We start from the raw sequence: 22,562 nt of genomic DNA, 5'->3' as shown, positions 1-22,562 counted from the left end.
CTGTATATAACCACATCACAGTCTGCCAAATCCTGGAAACTCTGTGTAAAATCACGAAAGTAGTTTGCACAATGGCACAATGTTAATTGATGCCCACTTCTGCAGTTGCATTTGTCGGTATGGTGTGAGAATAGTGCTTTAGGTAGTGTGTCCTCAACTCATGGAAGCACTATTGTGCAGAATATATCTGGTGAATATTTTCTACAGTAGCCTGTATTATATTGTATGAGTGCACTGCCACCCTGTGGCAAAGTCTGACCTGTAATATTCTAGACCCGATTCAACCCAAACCTACATTGCTGTATCTCCAAAGTACTGTAGCTCTTTTTCCCATGGTCAAATAAAATCAAAGAATGAACAATGTAAAAACCTCATGCTACCAACTACTACTACCAAGTAGACTCCCTTTCACGGGTAAACACTTTTACTTTTCAGAATAAGAAGTGTGCACAGGCATGCAGTAATTTGTACTGTATAAAGACACTGAAAACACTGCTACGGTGTTATGCAAACTGAATTATCCATGAATTATGGCCCATCATACTTACTTTATAACCTGTGACTGTATTCAAATGACATTTATATCAAACTTCATTTGGAGCAGGCTACACAGAGTACTTGGGAGAATAGCAATGAATGACTGAAACATGTGGACCCAGCCTACTGCATCTTTTAATCTTACAAAGACATCTCCGAGGCCTTTTCTTAAATGTACAAGGTAGAGTCTTATGTGACATTATGTCATCAGTTCAAAGGTATGACTTTCCCCTAGTACTCTGTTTTTTAGTGAGTGAGCCAGGTTCAATGGTCGCCATTGGATCCTAATCAAATCCAATCCAATCAAATGGTGTGCCTTTTAACCAATTGGACACAGGGTCAACCTAAAGCATTATGGGCTGGACTAAACATAAAGCATTATGCTCTGGACTAAATTGCATTTGAATCATGACTAATCATAATTTTCATTAGTTATACACACAATGTAGCCTGAATTATTCCTGTACTACTGTACTACTGTATGGTTAATGTTCATTTTAAAAGCAACGGTTGTTAATCTTAATTTTAAGTAATAGACCAAAGGCATGTTGTAACCATGCAATGTTCATGAAATCAAATGTGTAGTTATTGCCCAAAAAATTCTGAATTATACCTATTCCAGGATTTATTCAACCTGGGTATGGCTAACGGAGACAAATATTAGCGTTGAAAAAAAAATATTTTAGATTTTCTAACTAACTCCATAATTATGTGCATGTTGAACTAGTGACCATTTCTTAATACAGAACGGGAAGCCAACATGTGAACGCCTTGTGTAATTACAGGGGTGTTATGCTGCATGCTAGAACCTGTGAACTTTGAACAAGAGAGCACAGATTAGTTGTGGCAGCATAGGTTAGGTTACATACAGCCAGATGACTGCTTTCACTCGGATGTGAGGGGAAAAACTGCTGTTTGGGAGGTTGGCCAAACATCACCTTGGATTTTAGGCTACCTGCAGACATATTTTTTGGTGAGTGTTTATGTGAAGCAACATTTCTAGTTGAAAGTAACAGTTTTAAGTAATGGAATATATGTGGAATATGGGAATAGTTTAGCTTGTTGTTAAAACAGTTGCTGAGTACCTAGTGTTGAAAACATGGTATAATCAGATTTACAACGTTTTCAAATGAACTAATTGGAACTAATATCTACCGTATGTATACAGAGAACAATTGAAGAGCTATAAACTTATATAGAAGAACTACAAACTTGACCTGATTCAATTGCCTTAATACAATCTCAAGAAGCATTCTCCAAAAACTTTTGTAGTTCTACAAATCCAAATAAAACTCCGTATCTGTAAAAACGCCTAGCAGGACCATGTACAAACGGCTAGTGGGATGGCTAGCAGGACCATGTGAAAAACACCTAGCAGGACCATGTAAAAACGCCTAGCAGGACCATGTAAAAACGGCTAGTGGGATGGCTAGCAGGACCATGTGAAAAACACCTAGCAGGACCATGTAAAAACGCCTAGCTGGAGCTCGTCTGAGCGGTCGACTGTGAATGACCTCACGCGAGATTAATTTATGCTGATTGCTTAGGTTCTGCTCACTACAGTGTTGTCCAGTTAGAACACGATGTTGAGGCCCATTACTCTCTTAATTGTCACAACCACACACAAACACAGCTGCTTCCATTGAAGGTGGTTCTTTACAGGGGTGCCACTTTGGTTTTAGAAGTGGGAGGGGGGAATAACCTAGCGGGGAATCTGCGGTCCTCCCCCAAAAGACTAAATCAAATCAAATCAAATGTATTTATATAGCCCTTCTTACATCAGCTGATATCTCAAAGTGCTGTACAGAACCCCAGCCTAAAACCCCCAAACAGCAAGCAATGCAGGTATAGAAGCACGGTGGCTAGGAAAAACTCCCAAGAAAGGCCAAAACCTAGGAAGAAACCTAGAGAGGAACCAGGCTATGAGGGGTGGCCAGTCCTCTTCTGGCTGAGCCGGGTGGCGATTATAACAGAACATGGCCAAGATGTTCAAATGTTCATAAATGACCAGCATGGTCAAATAATAATAATCACAGTAGTTGTTGAGGGTGCAACAAGTCAGCACCTCAGGAGTAAATGTCAGTTGGCTTTTCATAGCCGATCATTAAGAGTATCTCTACCGCTCCTGCTGTCTCTAGAGAGTTGAAAACAGCAGGTCTGGGACAGGTAGCACATCCGGTGAACAGGTCAGGGTTCCATAGCCGCAGGCAGAACAGTTGAAACTGGAGCAGCTGCACGGCCAGGTGGACTGGGGACAGCAAGGAGTCATCATGCCAGGTAGTCCTGAGGCATGGCCCTAGGGCTCAGGTCCTCCGAGAGAGAGAAAGAGAGAATTAGAGAGAGCATACTTAAATTCACACAGGACACCGGATAAGACAGGAGAAGTACTCCAAATATAACAGACTGACCCTAGCCCCCCGACACATAAACTACTGCAGCATAAATACTGGAGGCTGAGACAGGAGGGGTCAGGAGACACTGTGGCCCCATCCAACGATACCCCCGGACAGGGCCAAACAGGCAGGATATAACCCCACCCACTTTGCCAAAGCACAGCCCCCATACCACTAGAGGGATATCTTCAACCACCAACTTACCATCCTGAGACAAGGCCGAGTATAGCCCACAAAGATCTCTGCCACGGCATAACCCAAGGGGGGGGCGCCAACCCAGACAGGAAGATCACGTAAGTGACTCAACCCACTCAAGTGACGCACCCCTCCTAGGGACGGCATGGAAGAGCACCAATAAGCCAGTGACTCAGACTATATTAAACAACTTCTGTAAAAATACTTGTCAAACCAATGCAATAATAACACTTATGGCAATAATGAATAATACTACATATGATAAACAATACGCAAAGCAGTATTGGCAACTCCAACATGGAATAATAGTAACAGCCAAACAGTAAAACATATTGCTGAAACTTATCAAAGTCACTTGAAGTAATTAGTGATAATTACCTGTTATTAGATAGCATGTAATACCTCCAATAAAGGGACATTGTTGGAGTAACTTCCAACCACTACAGAGTCTGTCCCTCCTGGTGTTACATAACATGAGCATGAATCCTGGTCCAGATGTAGAGAGAACTTGCACACCTTTATAGTAATGTGCCTGAAGGCTTGAGTCCATTTTGGGAAGGACTGGTAGATTTGTGATAGCATTGGAAGTCTTCATAGCAATAAACAGTGTCTCAACGTTTTCAATTGTATGTTGGTTATTTATTTACTTGATTCATGGAAGCAGTACACTCCGTTTGCGTTTCAGTAACGTTTCTGTGAGTCTACTGTAATTTATTGGCTTCTGTGCTGCCAGTAATTTACTGCAAATGTACAGCAACCTACTGGCTACTGTGCTGCCAGTAAATTAGTGTAAAAATTTCAGGAAATGTTTTATAGCATACATGCAATACGCTTTGTTCAGGTATCAGTGCTGTTGTTGATTTGTGTTTGTACTGTTGGTCTAAGTCTGCTTCTGGTGAACACCTAGGCTAATTCTCTCTGTGAAGACCAATAATGTACTCTATTCATATGTTAATCAGGTATATTATACTGAATAAAAATATAAATGCAACAATTTCAACGGTTTTACTGAGTTACAGTTACAGTTCATCAGTCAATTGAAAAACATTTATTAGGCCCTAATCTATGGATTTCACATGACTGGGCAGGGGCGCAGCCATGGGTGGGCTTGGGAGGGCATAGGCCAATTAGAATGAGTTTCTCCCCAAAAAAGGACTTTATTACAGTTTATCCTCAGTTTCATCAGCTGTCCGGGTGGCTGGTCTCAGATGATACCGCAGGTGAAGAAGCCGGACGTGGAGGTCCTGGGCTGACGTGGTTACATGTGGTCTACGGTTATGAGGCCGGTTGGAAATACTGCCAAATTCTCTAAAACGACATTGGAGGCAGCTTATGGTACATAAATTAACATGAAATTCTCTGGCAAAAGCTCTGGTGGAAATTCCTGCAGTCAGCATGCACCCTCACTTAAAACTTGAGACATCTGTGGCATTGTGTTGTGTGACAAAACTGCACATTTCAGTGGCCTTTTATTTAACCCAGCACCAGGTTCACCTGTGTAATTGTCAACACTTTACATGTTGTGTTTATATTTTTGTTCAGTATAAGTAAATATGTATAAGCTAATCAATATAAGAGGGTTCACAAATAATTACGTTTTCCGTTGTAATTTTGAGTAATTCTTTTTAGAATTGATGTGTTTGAGAATAACAGGCAACCAACTAGAACCTATTAATAGGAAATAAGAGATGTAGTAACTACTAACTACTCTTCCCTTGTATCTTCTATCAAAGGACTCACCTTAGAAATGCATCAACCAGCCCTGGTCACGGTTACAGTGCTGCTCTTCTATCTGACCACTGTCTATGGGGGGAAGGTGCTGGTCCTCCCATTGGATGGAAGCCACTGGATGAACATGAAAGTCATCGTTGAAGAACTGCACTCCAGAGGCCATAGCATCACAGTGATTCGTCCATCCGCCAACTGGTACATCAAGGAGAAGTCCCCTCATTACTCGTGTATCACCATCCCTGCATCTGGTGGAGGAATTGACGAGAAGATCTTTAGTTTGTTTGTGACCAGATTACTGCAGATCCAAAGGGAGGGTGGAGGTTTCTGGTCTCGTATGAGTCTGGAGCTTGAGGTGGTGAAGCAGTTCTCTGAGTCAAACAGGGAATTGATTGAGATGATGACTATGATATTTGAAGATAACGAGCTAATGCAATCGATTCACGATGGAAACTATGATCTGGTTCTGACGGATCCTGCCACTGGTGCGGGCACGTTACTGGCACACCGCCTTGGTCTTCCTCTTGTCTTCAATGTCAGATGGACAATCCAGGGTGAGGGTCACTTTGCCATTGCCCCCTCACCTCTCTCATATGTCCCAGTACCAGGAGCAATGTTGACGGACAAAATGACTTTTCAGGAGAGAGTCAAAAATGTTCTGTTTTATCTTTTTACAAAGGTTCAAACTGCATACATCACAGACCCTAACTACAGTCCGTTCGTCCATCGATACTTTGGCCCTGATGTTCACTTCATGTCATTGTTCCAGGCAGCAGACATCTGGCTCATGAGGAATGACTTCACCTTTGAGTTTCCTCGTCCCACCATGCCAAACGTGGTCTATGTGGGTGGCTTCCAGTGCAAGCCCTCCAAGCCGCTTCCCCCGGACATGGAGGACTTTGTCCAGAGCTCCGGGGACCATGGGGTCATCATGATGTCCCTCGGGACCTTGGTGGGACAACTTCCTGAGGACATCGCTGAGGACATCGCCACTGCTTTTGCCAAACTGCCTCAGAGGGTTGTCTGGAGGCACACTGGGAAGAGACCTGCCTCCCTGGGTAACAACACCTTACTGGTGGACTGGCTCCCCCAGAACGACCTCCTAGGACACCCCAAGACCCGAGCCTTTGTCGCCCACGGCGGCACCAATGGAGTCCAGGAGGCCATCTACCATGGTGTCCCCATCGTCGGCCTCCCATTGATGTTCGACCAGCAGGATAACCTCAACAGGATTTTTGTGGTGTAAGGTGTTTTGTAGGATTAAAGTGAAACATGAATGATATAGATGTGTTTTGAGGTGTTTTTAAATATTTATAAATTACGAAATTATAAATAAATATATAGTTAATCAAATATTTAAATTATTTTTTTCTGATATTCTTTCTAAAACCTTCTTTTCAGCAACATCAAGAAGGCCACAATAATCTATGCTGGTATTTTAAACAATACAGTAGGCTACTTTTGGCAATATATCTTTGCATTCCATTTTTTTTATGTCACCGTCACATTAAGATTTGTGCTCCAAATATAATATTAAATTATGCTGTTAATGTTGTACTACAGCAACAAAACTGACTTGAGTTGTGTGGTTGAGAGAGAGGGATAGAGGGGTCTCTTGTTGGGTGGTCCTTTGCATGGGGTGATGTAAGTTTCCTTCAACAATCAGTCTTCCAGATAGATGACACAGACACAGGAACCTTGGTATAAAACTCTTTAGTAATAAAATGCAATTGCAGACAGAGATTCGCATACAGAATACCTCTGTAGCCTGTAGTAAAGGTGGTGAAACAGGAGACAATACTCTTTATACTAGTTGGTGTGGACAACCTACCATCAATCATACTTTAGCATTGTTGCATTGGACTAGAGACAAAGTATCTAAGATGAGAAAAACCTGTCTAGACTGTGGTTTCTCACTCCACTATAAGCCATCAACCACACCTGTGTAGTCTCAGGCCCTTTGCTACTTTCGGAACATCTCGGCCTTGAGGCTGCGTGACTATCAGCAGGTGCAGGCAGTTCTCAGCCTGAGAACTAAAGCAGTACATCTTCATTACCCGATACCTTTCCATCATTGCGCATTGCAAGCATACAAAGGTTATCACATATATAGAGTAATCATGGCATTGGTGTAGCCCCAGGGTAACCTCCAACATTCCCCCCGTTGAAACTACCTAGTCTCATATAACCATGTACAGAGATCGACGTCAGACATTTGGAACTTTTAACCATTCACATATAGGTAGTATAGTAATCATCCTCTGGGTCAGTTGGGCGAGCAAGAAGGTCATAGTTGGGGTCAACACCAGTGGCCTCATAGTATTCATCATAGGAGGCAGGTAAAGCCAATACCATTATACCATTCTTCACTGCCCATTTACCAAGACAACAAAAAATCTAAACACATCAAAAGCATATCAACACAGGAACTACAAATGATAAGATGCCCATAACATTTCCAAAGTTCCCAGTGAACCATTTACCCATCCTGGTCAGAACATCATCGTCAGTAGGGCTGGGAGTATTAGAGAGCTTAGACATATCAAGCAGGATTTTGGTCATGTTATCGGAGGAGTCAAAAAGTAACATTATGCATTCGTCATCGAGGTCCAATCCCAGGGCCTTACACTCGCCTCCCTGTGCTGCCAGCAGGTAATCCAAAGCCAAACTGCCTAGCTGTAACTGCCTTAAGATTCTGGACATCCAGGGAGAGCTGGCTAAAACCCTTGTAGGCCAAATTAATATGAGCTTGTAGCGAGTAAGTCAAATTATTAATCCATTTACCTAAAATGGATACACCAATGGTAGGAATAATGGAGATACCGAATATCTCAGCTGGTTTAAGGACATGGCCATACTGTCACGCCCTGACCTTTGACATCTCTGTTTTTCTATATATTTTGGTTAGGTCAGGGCGTGACTAGGGTGGGTACTCTAGTTTTTGTATGTCTAGGGTTTTTGTATGTCTAGGGGTTTTTGTATGTCTATGTTGGCCTGACATGGTTCCCAATCAGAGACAGCGGTTTATCGTTGTCTCTGATTGGGGATCATATTTAGGTAGCCATTTTCCTCATTTGTGTTGTTGGATCTTGTCAATGTATAGTTGCCTTAGTGCACATCTGTAGCTTCACGTTTCGTTTGGTTGTTTGTTGTTTTGTTAGGTGAGTTTGAGTTTATAAAAATTATGTGGAACTCTACTCACACTGCGCCTTGGTCTCATCATTATGACAAAGGAGATCCTGGATGGAAAAGGACCCTGGATGCAGGCCGGGGTAAGGAGGAGATAGAGGCAGCGAAAGCGGAACGGCGATGATACGAGGAGATAGCTCAACGGAGCAAGCACGAGAGGCAACCCCAATCATCTTTTTTTTTGGGGGGGGGGGGGGGGGGACATGGAGCCATGTTGAGTGAGGAGCTCGACGCAAGATTCCGGAGAGAGGTGCTGGCATTGAGAGCGCTGCAGAGCGGCCTCCAGTGCGCCTCCACAGTCCAGACCTTCCGGCAACAGTTCCCAGTCCAGAGCTTCCGGCAACAGTTCCCAGTCCAGAGCTTCCGGCGACAGTTCCTAGTCCAGAGCTTCCGGCGACAGTTCCCAGTCCAGAGCTTCCGGCGACAGTTCCCAGTCCAGAGCTTCCAGCGACAGTTCCCAGTCCAGAGCTTCCGGCGACAGTTCCCAGTCCAGAGCTTCCGGCGACATTTCCCAGTCCGGAACCTCCAGCGACGGTCCCCAGTCCGGGGTCTCCAGCGACGGTCCCCAGTCCGGGGCCTCTAGCGACAAGCTGCAGTCTAGAGTCTTCAGCGATGAGCTGCAGTCCAGAATTACCAGATAGCCTCTACCTCCGCAAATCCACATAAACTCCCAGGGTTATCCCATACCATCGTTTAGAGCAAGATAGGTCACTCTAGTAAATAAATATGAGACATCCACTAAATGCCAGCCATAGGATGTACTAATATTTTACCTGCGTTCTTCTTCAGGGAGGTAGCCTGCATAAGATTTACAATGCACTGTTACACCCACAGCCAAAGAGCCATTGTTACAGATACATAATGGCGGAACACGTTCTTTCTTCAGATTCTCTAAAATTGGTTCAGCCACAGTGATCCCCAGGTTTTCACTCCAACCACACATCGTTGGGTGAGTACACATAGGCCTTTTCCTAATTATCTTCCAATTATCATCATCCCGGGGATTATGCCGTGGCCAAAACCCACAAGTTATAGTCCCTATTTCATCCACAGCTTCTGGATTCCCATTTGTCAAACACCATCCCCAGATCTTGTATCCCCCAGTCCCTTTCGATACATTCTTATTACCCTGATCAATTAGCTCATGTCCATAAAAGAGTCCTTGGGTACAATTACGCTGGCTCTGCTTGTATTTTGCCCTCCCCCAACATTCCAAAGGCCTGATCTGTCTCTACCATTGGTCTACTCATTGAACCAAACAACTCTCTCATGGATTTGGGTTTAGACAAAATGAACACCGCAGTCCCGTTTTGGGACACTTCTACCTAAATATAACCATCAAATCTGTTAGCCCTGCTTTCCCGCCTTGTACTATCTAGCTAGCAACTAAGTTAGTGTTAAGGTAAGCTAGCTAGTTAGCTAGCATGCAAGTATCCAGGCAGAGTTGCTAGAGAAAATAATAGTTTGCGACACTAGCAGAAACTGATAATTAATATAACAACCGTTTTCAGAAATGTTGACGCTTACAATTATCCACGTGTCATTATGTTACTGTCTTGAGGAACAAATGGCGGGTGAATGACTTGCCCGTTCTGCCTCTCCCAGTTTGGTAATAAATTGTAATAAATTCTGTTGTGAAATTGATTTGAAATTACAGGTAATTTTCAGTCATTCTGTCTATATCAGAACATGTAATAAGCTATTCGAAAGAAAATGATTTTAAATCAACATTTTATTATAATGTGTATATCAAAACAATTATTAAACGTTTACTATATGCAATATTGTGTAATTGTATTTGTGTATCTCATGCATTTCAATGAGTACAAGCGGATCAGGCTGACCTTCGGCTGTATTTGGACCAGAACGGACGGACTAAATAGAGCCCGGTTTTTGGGAAGACAATTTTGGGCGAATTAAAGCCCATGACGGATGGACCTGACATAGCAGTAAATTCGCAGTCCGTGAACGTCACGTGCTGAGTGGGATGGAACTATACATTTGAATGTGTTGACAAATGAAAAAATTGCTTGAGCTGCACTGAGAATTAGAAAAGTATGAAAGCCAACAATCCATTATCCTAGAACATACAGTGCAATCGGAAAGTATTCAGTCCCCTCGCGTTTTGTTACCTTACAGCCTTATTCTAAAATGGATGAAATTGTTTTCCCCCATATCAATCTCAAGGTGAGAATAATTATTTAGTAACTAAAGAGCACACACGGACAACATGCACACGGCGGGGATGCGTTCGCTCATCAGTGCTAGTTTCCTTACAATGAGCAGAAATTATACACATGTTCAGTATTGTTAACTGAAGATTAAAACTATCCTTAAAATACAGTGCCTTGCGAAAGTATTCGGCCCCCTTGAACTTTGCGTCCTTTTGCCACATTTCAGGCTTCAAACATAAAGATATAAAACTGTATTTTTTTGTGAAGAATCAACAACAAGTGGGACACAATCATGAAGTGGAACGACATTTATTGGATATTTCAAACTTTCTTAACAAATCAAAAACTGAAAAATTGGGCGTGCAAAATTATTCAGCCCCTTTACTTTCAGTGCAGCAAACTCTCTCCAGAAGTTCAGTGAGGATCTCTGAATGATCCAATGTTGACCTAAATGACTAATGATGATAAATACAATCCACCTGTGTGTAATCAAGTCTCCGTATAAATGCACCTGCACTGTGATAGTCTCAGAGGTCCGTTAAAAGCGCAGAGAGCATCATGAAGAACAAGGAACACACCAGGCAGGTCCGAGATACTGTTGTGAAGAAGTTTAAAGCCGGATTCGGATACAAAAAGATTTCCCAAGCTTTAAACATCCCAAATATTGAAATGGAAGGAGTATCAGACCACTGCAAATCTACCAAGACCTGGCCGTCCCTCTAAACTTTCAGCTCATACAAGGAGAAGACTGATCAGAGATGCAGCCAAGAGGCCCATGATCACTCTGGATGAACTGCAGAGATCTACAGCTGAGGTGGGAGACTCTGTCCATAGGACAACAATCAGTCGTATATTGCACAAATCTGGCCTTTATGGAAGAGTGGCAAGAAGAAAGCCATTTCTTAAAGATATCCATAAAAAGTGTTGTTTAAAGTTTGACACAAGCCACCTGGGAGACACACCAAACATGTGGGAGAAGGTGCTCTGGTCAGATGAAACCAAAATTGAACTTTTTGGCAACAATGCAAAACGTTATGTTTGGCGTAAAAGCAACACAGCTGAACACACCATCCCCACTGTCAAACATGGTGGTGGCAGCATCATGGTTTGGGCCTGCTTTTCTTCAGCAGGGACAGGGAAGATGGTTAAAATTGATGGGAAGATGGATGGAGCCAAATACAGGACCATTCTCAAAGAAAACCTGATGGAGTCTGCAAAAGACCTGAGACTGGGACAGAGATTTGTCTTCCAACAAGACAATGATCCAAAACATAAAGCAAAATCTACAATGGAATGGTTCAAAAATAAACATATCCAGGTGTTAGAATGGCCAAGTCAAAGTCCAGACCTGAATCCAATCGAGAATCTGTGAAAGAACTGAAAACTGCTGTTTACAAATGCTCTCCATCCAACCTCACTGAGCTCGAGCTGTTTTGCAAGGAGGAATGGGAAAAAATGTCAGTCTCTCGAAACTGATAGAGACATACCCCAAGCGACTTACAGCTGTAATCGCAGCAAAAGGTGGCGCTACAAAGTATTAACTTAAGGAGGCTGAATAATTTTGCACGCCCAATTTTTCTGTTTTTGATTTGTTAAAAAAGTTTGAAATATCCAATAAATGTCGTTCCACTTCATGATTGTGTCCCACTTGTTGTTGATTCTTCACAAAAAAATACAGTTTTATATCTTTATGTTTGAAGCCTGAAATGTGGCAAAAGGTCGCAAAGTTCAAGGGGGCCGAATACTTTCGCAAGGCATGTATTGTAGTGTGTAGGTTTACAAAAATTAAGTGCTATTTCTTTTTGCTGTTTACCTCTGGGTTGACACTGAGTTGGCTTTGAATTTTGCAGATTCATCCAGGGCTTCTACTTGCCAGTCTCACCCTCCCATTACCTAAGTGAATGTCACGCCCTGGCCATAGAGAGGCTTTTTATTCTCTATTTTGGTTAGGCCAGGGTGTGCATTCTATGTCCTTTTTTCTATGTTTTGTATTTCTATGTCTTGGCCTGGTATGGTTCTCAATCAGGGACAGCTGTCTATCGCTGTCTCTGATTGAGAACCATACTTTGGTACCCTTTTCCCCCACCTGTTTTGTGGGAAGTTAACTTTGTAGTTGTTCAGAGCACATAGCCCAAAGCTTCACGGTTGTTTTTTTTGTTCCCAAAGTCTTGTTCCCCAAAACTCTGATTTCCTTGTCAATAGGATGGAGACGGAGCAAGACTTTGAGTTCCATGTCAATAGGATGGAGACGGAGCAAGACTTTGAGCAACTAGAGAAGCAGTCTCAAAGTGTGGATGCACAGAATCTGATGGTGAAATATAAATTTATTTTGACATTTAATTTACACTGTAGATTTAGTCAGCATTTTTCACACAACCTACAGTGATACAATTAGTTAATTCTACTCTTACAAGCAATGCCTGTAGAATTGTATTTTTGAAGTAGTCATACTGAGACAGTGGTTACTGCATAACTTCCAGCGTTTCAAACAAACTCTCTTGACACAGAAGGTTAAGCAAAATTGCTGATAAGGACACAAAGGATTGTGCCAACAAGGTAATGAACAGGTATGTCATATCTTGAGAATGGATCAAATAAGAAAGTCATTTTAAAGGTATCGTTAGTGACACAAACTGTCTGCAACAAAGACAGTACATACAAGAGCCTAATCTCCTCAGCAGTTTGAAAGTGTTCAATTCACAAAGTACATCCTATGTGTGCTTGACTTTCAGGCTCTTTACCAATGGCCTGATGTCCTTGTTCAACTTCAACGGCCATCGCGCAAAGCGGGGATTAGGAAACACAACTGTGTACTCTGTTGTCAACGATACCTACAAACATGTCATTATTCTGTAGTATATTTTGCATTAATAACTGGGTGGTTTGAGCCTTGAAAGCTGATTGGCTAACAGCCATGGTATAGTTAAGCAATAATACAGGAGAGCCCATGTGTTATGATGACATTTTTATCATGGCTGTGAGTGTCATATCCAAACAAGCAAAGTCCTCTGGGTTTTGTGGTACCGTAACCACAAAATACATGGTTACAGTCTGTATCCAGGCATGCTGAGTTGCGTTGTGCATAAGTAAAGCCTTTACTACACCCTCCCATTGCTTAGAGGGTCACTAAGGTCGCACAATCAAAATAACATGCTCTATCTGTTTTAATAGACTAGATTCTTATTTTGTCTTATAAACTTGTCACGCCCTGATCTGTTTCACCTGTCCTTGTGCTTGTCTCCACCCCCCTCCAGGTGTCACCCATATTCCACATTATCCCCTGTGTATTTTTACCTGTGTTTTCTGTCTGTCTGTGGCCAGTTTGTCTTGTTTGTCCAAGCCTACCAACGTTTTGTCTCAGCTCTTGTTTTTCCCGAGTCTCTCTTTATCACGTCCTCCTGGTTTTTTACTTTTGCCTGTCCCGACCCTGTACCCGCACGCCTGACCACTGCCTGTCTCTGACCCTGAGCCTGCCTGCCGTCCTGTACCTTTGCTCCACCTCTGGATTACCGACCTCTGCCTGACCTGAGCCTGCCTGCCGTCCTGTACCTTGGCCTCTGCTCTGGATTATCGACCCCTGCCTGCCTTGACCTGTCGTTTGCCTGTCCCTGTGGTTACAATAAACATTGTTACTTCACACAGTCTGCACTTGGGTCTTCCCTTGATTCCTGATAGTACGAACTGGCCATTACTGACCCAGTAGACTTGGACCAGCTCCGCAACGCCATCTCCTCCAAAAGAGCCCTCATTGGTAGACACGAGGAGATGCTTTGTGGTCTGATGGAAGGGTTCCAGGACGTGGCCAAACTTCATGACCTAGCATTGGATGCTTTGCGGGAGTGATTCCGTGGGTTGCCTACTAGGCAGCCTATCACCGCGGTAACCTCCCAGCCCCTCAGTAACTCGGCTGGTAGCAGCACGGTCACCCCAGTTTCCCGGGAACCCCGCTTACCTCCCCCGGAGTGCTACAATGGAGATTCCAGAACCTGCCGGGCCTTAATATCCCAGTGCTCCCTCGTTTTCGAGCTGCAGCCTTCTTCTTTCCCCTCGGACCACTCGAAGATGGCGTACATTATTACGCTGATGTCCGGGAGGGCACTCGCCTGAGCCACGGCAGTGTGGGAGCAACAATCTGTCGTCTGCTTCATTCTGGAGGCATTTGTAGCGGATTAAAGGCGGGGGTAAAGGACGAGCTTGCAGCACAGGAACTACCGATGGATCTCGACTCACTCATCGGCTTAACCATCCAGCTCCATTGACGGTTTCGGGAACGTAGGAGGGAGAAGAGGTCTGATTGCAGTCACTCAAGGATCCCACTTTGCATCTGATGAACTCCAGAAGTCCTCAAGAGGATTCGAGCTTACCCGAGTTCCTTCAAGAGCCTCCGAAGACTGCCGAGGCCGGGTCACAGTCTCGTTACCCATCGCGCCACAAAAGCCACAGCCCTTGCAGAGCAAGGGGAACAACTACTTCAGGTCTCAGAGCGAGTGACTTCACCGATTGAAACGCTATTAGCACGCACCACCGCTAACTAGCTAGCCATTTCACATCGGTCACTTCACCCCCACCTACAGTCATTGCCAAAAGTTTTTAGAAATGTCATGTAATGAGTAGTGTGATTGTAAATGGAAAATAATTAGACTATTTTTTGGTTACTGCGTCCATGTGTATAGGCTACAAGTACATTGAAATGATGATCTTTGCAAGTCTTTAAAACAAGCCCTAAAAAATGTATTGTGGGTGTCTTTTCAACGACATGAAACATACGTATTTTCGACATATGTCTTTTCAACTTTAACTTTCAACCAAAACCGAAGGTGTTTTAACCGTCGGGCAAAATCGTATTTTCAACGTCTTTTTAACGACAGTTTGCTGGGTGGGATACCGGAGACGCGTTGGTTGGGAATTTGGGGGAGGAGGTGAGTCAGGCAGTGCGTCCCTTCTCAGAGCCGCGAGGCTATGTCACAATGGGACGTCGGACTCTCCGGCATCATCGTATGTGGACTATGATATAGCTTTAGGTCCTTGGGACCACTCACTCACAGTTAGTCTGACCACTAGCTGTAATGGCTCTCTACCGCTTTAAAAAAGGCATCCCTCTCTAGACAGCTCTAGTTGAGAGAGTGGCGCCCCTCCCTACTCTTCCGCACTGTTTTTCAAGATGACTCTATATTGAAAAGTAGATCCATCTAAATCGGTTTTACCGGGAGATAGCCAGATTTCGTGGAGGGATTTTCCTATTGGCAATAGACGATAGTTGAATATTTTCTCTAGCGCTGAAATGTTGTAATGCCGTTGTCTTTACATTCGGCAAACAGTGGTGAAATATGGCCACTGTTTTAGAGCAGCATCCAGATTCACTTGAAGAAAATGAACACCGACTAGACATTTGATTTTGCTCGGTCGTTTCTCTAAACAATGAATGACGTTTTACTGTGTTTGTTAGATTTTACTCCAAAGGGACTAAAATTTTTTGTTAATGTTCATCAAACATTAGTTTGTCTTCCAACGAATTGGCTATCGAAGGGTCGCGCGTTAACCAGGCTATATATCCTCTCCACAGCAGCCTAATAACAATCCTCATATTACCACGTGAGATTGGAGATTTTGATATTGTTTTAGTACCTGCTATGTTGGATTTTTCATATTGATCTCTTATAATTACAGCATTATTGTTCAATTATCTGTTTTGTAATATGTTATGTCATGAGCTCATATTTATTTTGTCAAGTTTGGGACTGCTTTATTGCACCCTCGACAACCACTGTGATTATTATTATTTGACCCTGCTGGTCAACATCTTGGTCATGTTCTGTTATAGTCTCCACCTGGCACAGCCAGAAGAGGACTGGCCACCCCTCATAGCCTGGTTCCTCTCTAGGTTTCTTCCTAGGTTCTGGCCTCTCTAGAGAGTTTTTCCTAGGCACCTTGCTGCTACACCTGCATTGCTTGCTGTTGGGGTTTTAGGATGGGTTTCTGTACAACACTGAGATATCAGCTGATGTACGAAGGATTTTATAAATAAATTTGATTTGATTTGACTATGAGTTTTGAGTAATTGTGCACTTCTTCACGTGATACTGCATTGCTCAGAAATCCAAATAAAAGTTGTACTCCTCATGCTTTGAGTCTTTATAATGTCTTATGAGCATGTATGACATATTCAACTGTCTCAAACTGGCTGTTATTAAGTCAGGATCATTCAGATAATAATACCATATAAGGGGGTCATATGCTTATGACAAGTCATAAAATGCATTTAAACTGCAGCATCTTCCATATACCTGTTATCAAATGTATTGCCATTGTATCTGCTCTCTTCCACCAGGCCTGCAGGCAGCTGCAGTAAGCCACCATGTCCATGGCCCAGCAGCAGAACCAGGTGATCCTCCAGTTCCACTTCGGAACCTTCGGAGACTCCATGCTGCAGAAGATGAACCTGCTCCGCCACCAGACCAGATTCTGTGATGTCACTGTGCGCATCAATGACCTGGAGGTGCGTGTCCATCAATCACCTGTGTTTTTGCACTTTTTAAGCATTCTATGCTGCTTTTACTGTTTACCATGTTTTTTAAAATCTATTTAGGTTATTATTGTATTATGCACATGACCTTGAGTTGCAGTCTCTGTATGAATTGTGCTATACAAATAAAGTTTTTCTATCAATATTATAATTAGGTCCCAGGTCACAAGGTGGTGTTGGCAGCCGGATCTCCCTTCCTCCGGGACCAGTTCTTTCTGCAGGACTCATCCACGAGGGAGGTCCAGATCTCCATGATCCAGAAGGCGGAGGTAGGCCATCAGCTGCTCCTGTCCTGCTACACAGGAACCCTGGAGCTGCCTGAGATAGAGCTGGTCAACTACCTAACTGTGGCCAGCTTCCTCCAGATGGGCCACGTAGTGGAGCAGTGCACCCAGGCTCTCAAGAAGTTCATCCAGCCGCGCCCCTGCCAGGTGAAACAGCAGCCTCGGGAGGAGGAAGAAGATGGAGAGACTCTCAGAGCCTCTCGTGCCCAGAGACTGCAGGAGCTGCCCCAAGCACAGGTAGTGCATTGTGAGGTGGAGGAGGATGATGAAGACGATGATGATGATGTGACAATTCAGCTGATGACCACTCCCCAGAGGCAGAAGCGAGGCAGGAGTGAGGGCGAGGAGAGCCCCATCACCATCGTAAAGGTGGAGTCCGTGTGTGAGCGGGTGTCTGAGATGTCTGAACGCCCCTCTACCTCCACCGCAGTGCGCTTCCCGACCAGCCCCCCATTGTCGATACACTCCCCCGAGCCCCAGCACTCCCTCATCAACTCCACAGTGGACACCTGGGCTAGCGAAATGACCATGCCACCCATGCCAGGATACCCACTCAGCCCCCTTCCACTGCCCACCTCAGCCACAGGGAGACCCAATCTGGGGGGGCACCTACGAAACTCAGACAAATCCCTTCAGTGGTACCACCAGTGCCCAAAGTGTGCCCGCGTGTTCCGCCAGTTCGAGAACTACGCCAACCACCTCAAGATGCACAAGCTGTTCATGTGCCTGCTGTGTGGCAAGATGTTCACCCAGAAGAGTAACCTGCACCGTCACATGCGGGTCCACGCTGGCATCAAGCCCTTCCAATGCAAGATCTGTGGCAAGACCTTCACTCAGAAATGCTCTCTACTGGACCACCTGAACTTACACAGCGGAGACAAGCCCCATCGCTGTAACTACTGCGACATGGTGTTTGCACACAAGCCCGTGCTCCGCAAACACCTCAAACAAATCCATGGCAAGAACAGCTTTGACAACGCCAACGAGAGGAGCCAACTACACAACGGGATTCTAGACTTTGAGTATGGGCGTCTGCAGGACTGTAGCATGGACAATAAGCCTGTTCTGGTGGGTGACTCTCTGTAGCACTGTATCGCTTTACATTTCTGCTGAGTCACAAATCAATAGCTGCGTAGTAGTGTTAGCTGAATTGTAAACCACACTGTAAAGTACTTGAAGGTATAACACTGAATACTAGAAGAAGAGTTACTGTAAAATGAGTACCAAAAATATGAACTGAAATGATTTGTCCTCATAAGTATTGTTTTGGCTAAGGAAGCCTACAGTAGAACCAAAGTGATGATAGTGTGTCTGTAGAACATGTGTTTTTATTGTCAATGATGCCTCTTTTGGAAATGGGGTAGACGATATACACTACTGTTCAAAAGTTTGGGGTCACTTAGATATGTCCTTGTTTTTGAAAGAAAAGCAAAAAATGTTTGTCCATTTAAAATAACATCAAATTGATCAGAAATACAGTGTAGACATTGTAAATGTTGTAAATGACTATTGTAGCTGGAAACGTCGGATATTTAAGGGAATATCTACAGTTGAAGTTGGAAGTTTAAATACACCTTAGCCAAATACATTTCAACTCAAGTGTTTCACAATTCCTGATATTTAATCCTAGTATAAGTCCCTGTTTTTATGGTGGATTTGGAGCAGTGGCTTCTTCCTTGCTGAGCGGCCTGTCAAGTTATGTTGATATAGGACTCATTTTACTGTGGACATAGATACTTTTGTACCTGTTTCCTCCAGCAAGGTCCTTTGCTGTTGTTCTGAGATTGGTTTGCACTTCTCACACCAAAGTACGTTCATCTCTAGGAGACAGAACACATTTCCTTTCTGAGCGGTATGATGGCTGCGCGGTCCCAATAGTCATACTATTGTTTGTACAGATGAACGTGGTACCTTCAGGCGTTTGGAAATTGCTCCCAAGAATGAACCAGACTTGTGGAGGTCTTGGCTGATTTATTTTGATTTTCCCATGATGTCAAGCAAAGATGCACTGAGTTTGACAGTAGGCCTTGAAATACATCCACAGGTACACCTCCAATTGATCAGAAGCTTCTAAAGCCATGACATAATTTTCTGGAATTTTCCAAGCTGTTTAAAGGCACAGTCAACTTAGCATCTGTAAACCTCTGACCCACTGGAATTGTGATACAGTGACTAATTGAAATAATCTGTCTGTAAACAATTGTTGGAAAAATTACTTGTGTCATGCACAAAGTAGATGTCCTAACCGACTTGCCAAAACTATAGTTTGTTAACAAGAAATTTGTGGAGTGGTTGAATAAAACGTTTTAATGACTCCAACCTAAGTGTATGTAAACTTCGGACTTCAACTGTACATAGGCGTACAGAGGCCCATTATCATCAACCATCCCTCCTGTGTTCCAATGGCACGTTGTGTTATCTAATCCAAGTTTATAATTTTAAAAGTTTCATTGATCATTAGAAACCCTTTTGCAATTATGTTTGCACAGCCAAAAACTGTTGTCATGCTTAAGGAAGCAATAAAACTGGCCTTCTTTAGACTAGTTGAGTACCTGGAGTATCAGCATTTGTGGGTTCGATTACAGGCTCAAAATGGCCAGAAACAAAGGACTTTCTTTTTTTTGACGTCATTGGTCAAGCATGATGGAGGCAATGTGATGGTCTGGTGGTGCTTTGGTGGGGGTAAGTGGGGGATTTGTACAGGGTAAAAGCGATCTTGAAGAAGGAAGGCCATCACTCCATTTTGCAACGCCATGCCATACCCTGTGGATGATGCTTAATTGGAGACAATTTCTTCCTACAACAGGACAATGACCCAAAGCACACCTCAAAACTATACAATAACTATTTAGGGAAGAAGCAGTCAGCTGGTATTCTGTCTATAATGGAGTGGCCAGCACAGTCACCGGATCTCAACCCTATTGAGCTTTTGTGGGACCAGCTTGACCTTATAGTACGTAAGAAGTGCCCATCAAGCCAATCCAATTTGTGGGAGGTGCTTCAGGAAGCATGGGGTGAAATCTCTTCAGATTACCTCAACAAATTGACAACTAGAATGCCAAAGGTCTGCAAGGCTGTAATTGCTGCAAATGGAGGATTCTTTGACGAAAGCAAAGTTTGAAGGACACAATTATTATTTCAATTAAAAATCATTATTTATAACCTTGTCAACGTCTTGACTATATTTCCTATTCAAACAAGGACTTTTCTAAGTGACCCCAAACTTTTGAACGGCAGTGTACGCTTGAATATTGTATAAGGACATGACATGTGGGTGAGGATAATGAGTATGTTGTGGTCCTACTGTGACACACAGTATCAGAGGATCAGATTCCCAACAGGATAACAATAAGTCCCACTTTACTTTAAAAGAGAATCAACGGGATCTTAAGCACTTACAAATGTGTAATGTATATTGTACGAATTGGAATTCATAACATATCGTACGAATTGCAGGAGGTAACATATCATACCAAATGGATGACGTTGAACACAATTACTGAACGCACTACTTTCAAAACTACTGGCTGAAATTATACAAAACCTTTATAACGCATTTTAAGTGACACTAAAAGCTGATCTATTTGCTATGTTTTTACATTGGTAGGTACAGGATAATTACAGTGTGTGCACACATTAGTACTTAGTGTGGCCTGTTTGGGCCAACTGTCAATTTAAGTTTATTTGCTAGTCTAATTGATAGCCTATAAAGTCCAAATAGGAATAGTTTTAAGTACTATGTAACAATGTGTATCTATACTGTAATAACACTGTACCAGCCAATGTCACCACCATGTAAATACTGGTATATGTTTTTCAGCACAATGGAACAAATCAAGTCAGGCTTAAACCTCAAAAGCATTAGCTCGCTTTCTACAGTAGATGGAGCCATTGTATACCTTGTCATCACACAGCATGATGAGTTGTCATTTAAACCCTCCAAACTCTAGCTGGCCATTGTTGTGGGTGTATCACTGGGGTTAAGGTACTGTCATTGGAACATGATTTAGACCACTCCCAATGGCACAGCATCAGGGTTATTATAATGTAGTAAATGAATGGACTCACAATGTTGACACTATTTTTCTCTGCTCCATTTAGATAGCAATATCCCTTATTGTACTTCATACCATGCATTATGAATAAATGTATTCACTGTGTAACACATATCTCTGTTTTATTTACATAGATCTGAGATTAAGGGACCTCATCAGTTGATTGATTACTTGACCAGTGATTACAAATAACCTACAGGCTTCTAGCCGCCCATCTTATTATACCATGTTGATGTGATTTCTGAGACATTAAACACATCACCAGTCATGGCAAAGATGTACAATTCTGAGCATGCCTGCACAGAGTTTTGTATGTGAATCTGGAACCCGTTTGTGCATAGATTCATGGTTTATGGGGCAACTGGCGTATCTTCCCGATCCTAGCCCAATCACTCAGGCAGACAGGTCCTGCTTGGCTGACGCTCTGCAGTGCCACTGTGTAGCCAGTCGCAATCCTAACTCTTGGTTCACCTACACTTACTGCACAAGCTCTATGTGCCTGTCATCGATGTCTATATATATATATATATATATACAGTGCCTTGCGAAAGTATTCGGCCCCCTTGAACTTTGCGACCTTTTGCCACATTTCAGGCTTCAAACATAAAGATATAAGACTATATTTTTTTGTGATGAATCAACAACAAGTGGGACACAATCATGAAGTGGAACGACATTTATTGGATATTTCAAACTTTTTTAACAAATCAAAAATCAAATCAAAATTATTCAGCCCCTTTACTTTCAGTGCAGCAAACTCTCTCCAGAAGTTCAGTGAGGATCTCTGAATGATCCAATGTTGACCTAAATGACTAATGATGATAAATACAATCCACCTGTGTGTAATCAAGTCTCCGTATAAATGCACCTGCACTGTAATAGTCTCAGAGGTCCGTTAAAAGCGCAGAGAGCATCATGAAGAACAAGGAACACACCAGGCAGGTCCGAGATACTGTTGTGAAGAAGTTTAAAGCCGGATTTGGATACAAAAAGATTTCCCATGCTTTAAACATCCAAAGGAGCACTGTGCAAGCGATAATATTGAAATGGAAGGAGTATCAGACCACTGCAAATCTACCAAGACCTGGCCGTCCCTCTAAACTTTCAGCTCATACAAGGAGAAGACTGATCAGAGATGCAGCCAAGAGGCCCATGATCACTCTGGATGAACTGCAGAGATCTACAGCTGAGGTGGGAGACTCTGTCCATAGGACAACAATCAGTCGTATATTGCACAAATCTGGCCTTTATGGAAGAGTGGCAAGAAGAAAGCCATTTCTTAAAGATATCCCTAAAAAGTGTTGTGTATCTCCCACCTGGGAGATACACCAAACATGTGGAAGAAGGTGCTCTGGTCAGATTAAACCAAAATTGAACTTTTTGGCAACAATGTAAAACGTTATGTTTGGCGTAAAAGCAACACAGCTCATCACCCTGAAAACACCATCCCCACTGTCAAACATGGTGGTGGCAGCATCATGGTT

The 22,562-nt window shown here is 43.1% G+C and overlaps 1 protein-coding gene and 1 pseudogene across 1 annotated transcript; both read left to right on the top strand.

Moving 5' to 3' along the window:
- Positions 1 to 4,872: 4,872 nt before the first annotated feature.
- Positions 4,873 to 6,099, top strand: LOC139390236 (UDP-glucuronosyltransferase 2B17 pseudogene; annotated as a pseudogene).
- A 9,234-nt stretch (positions 6,100 to 15,333) lies between these two features.
- Positions 15,334 to 21,183, top strand: LOC139390020 (zinc finger and BTB domain-containing protein 26-like). The gene is made up of 3 exons (XM_071137126.1): positions 15,334 to 15,808; positions 16,545 to 16,712; positions 16,895 to 21,183. The coding sequence occupies exons 2-3, from the start codon at positions 16,572 to 16,574 to the stop codon at positions 18,107 to 18,109; spliced, it is 1,356 nt and encodes a 451-aa protein (XP_070993227.1). The 5' UTR covers positions 15,334 to 15,808; positions 16,545 to 16,571; the 3' UTR covers positions 18,110 to 21,183.
- Positions 21,184 to 22,562: the final 1,379 nt, after the last annotated feature.

The sequence above is a fragment of the Oncorhynchus clarkii genome, chromosome 30 (assembly GCF_045791955.1).
Source record: "Oncorhynchus clarkii lewisi isolate Uvic-CL-2024 chromosome 30, UVic_Ocla_1.0, whole genome shotgun sequence".
Classification (NCBI taxonomy): domain Eukaryota; kingdom Metazoa; phylum Chordata; class Actinopteri; order Salmoniformes; family Salmonidae; genus Oncorhynchus; species Oncorhynchus clarkii.
The sequence above is the reverse complement of the archived record's forward strand: the minus strand, read 5'-3'. Positions and strand labels throughout refer to the sequence as shown.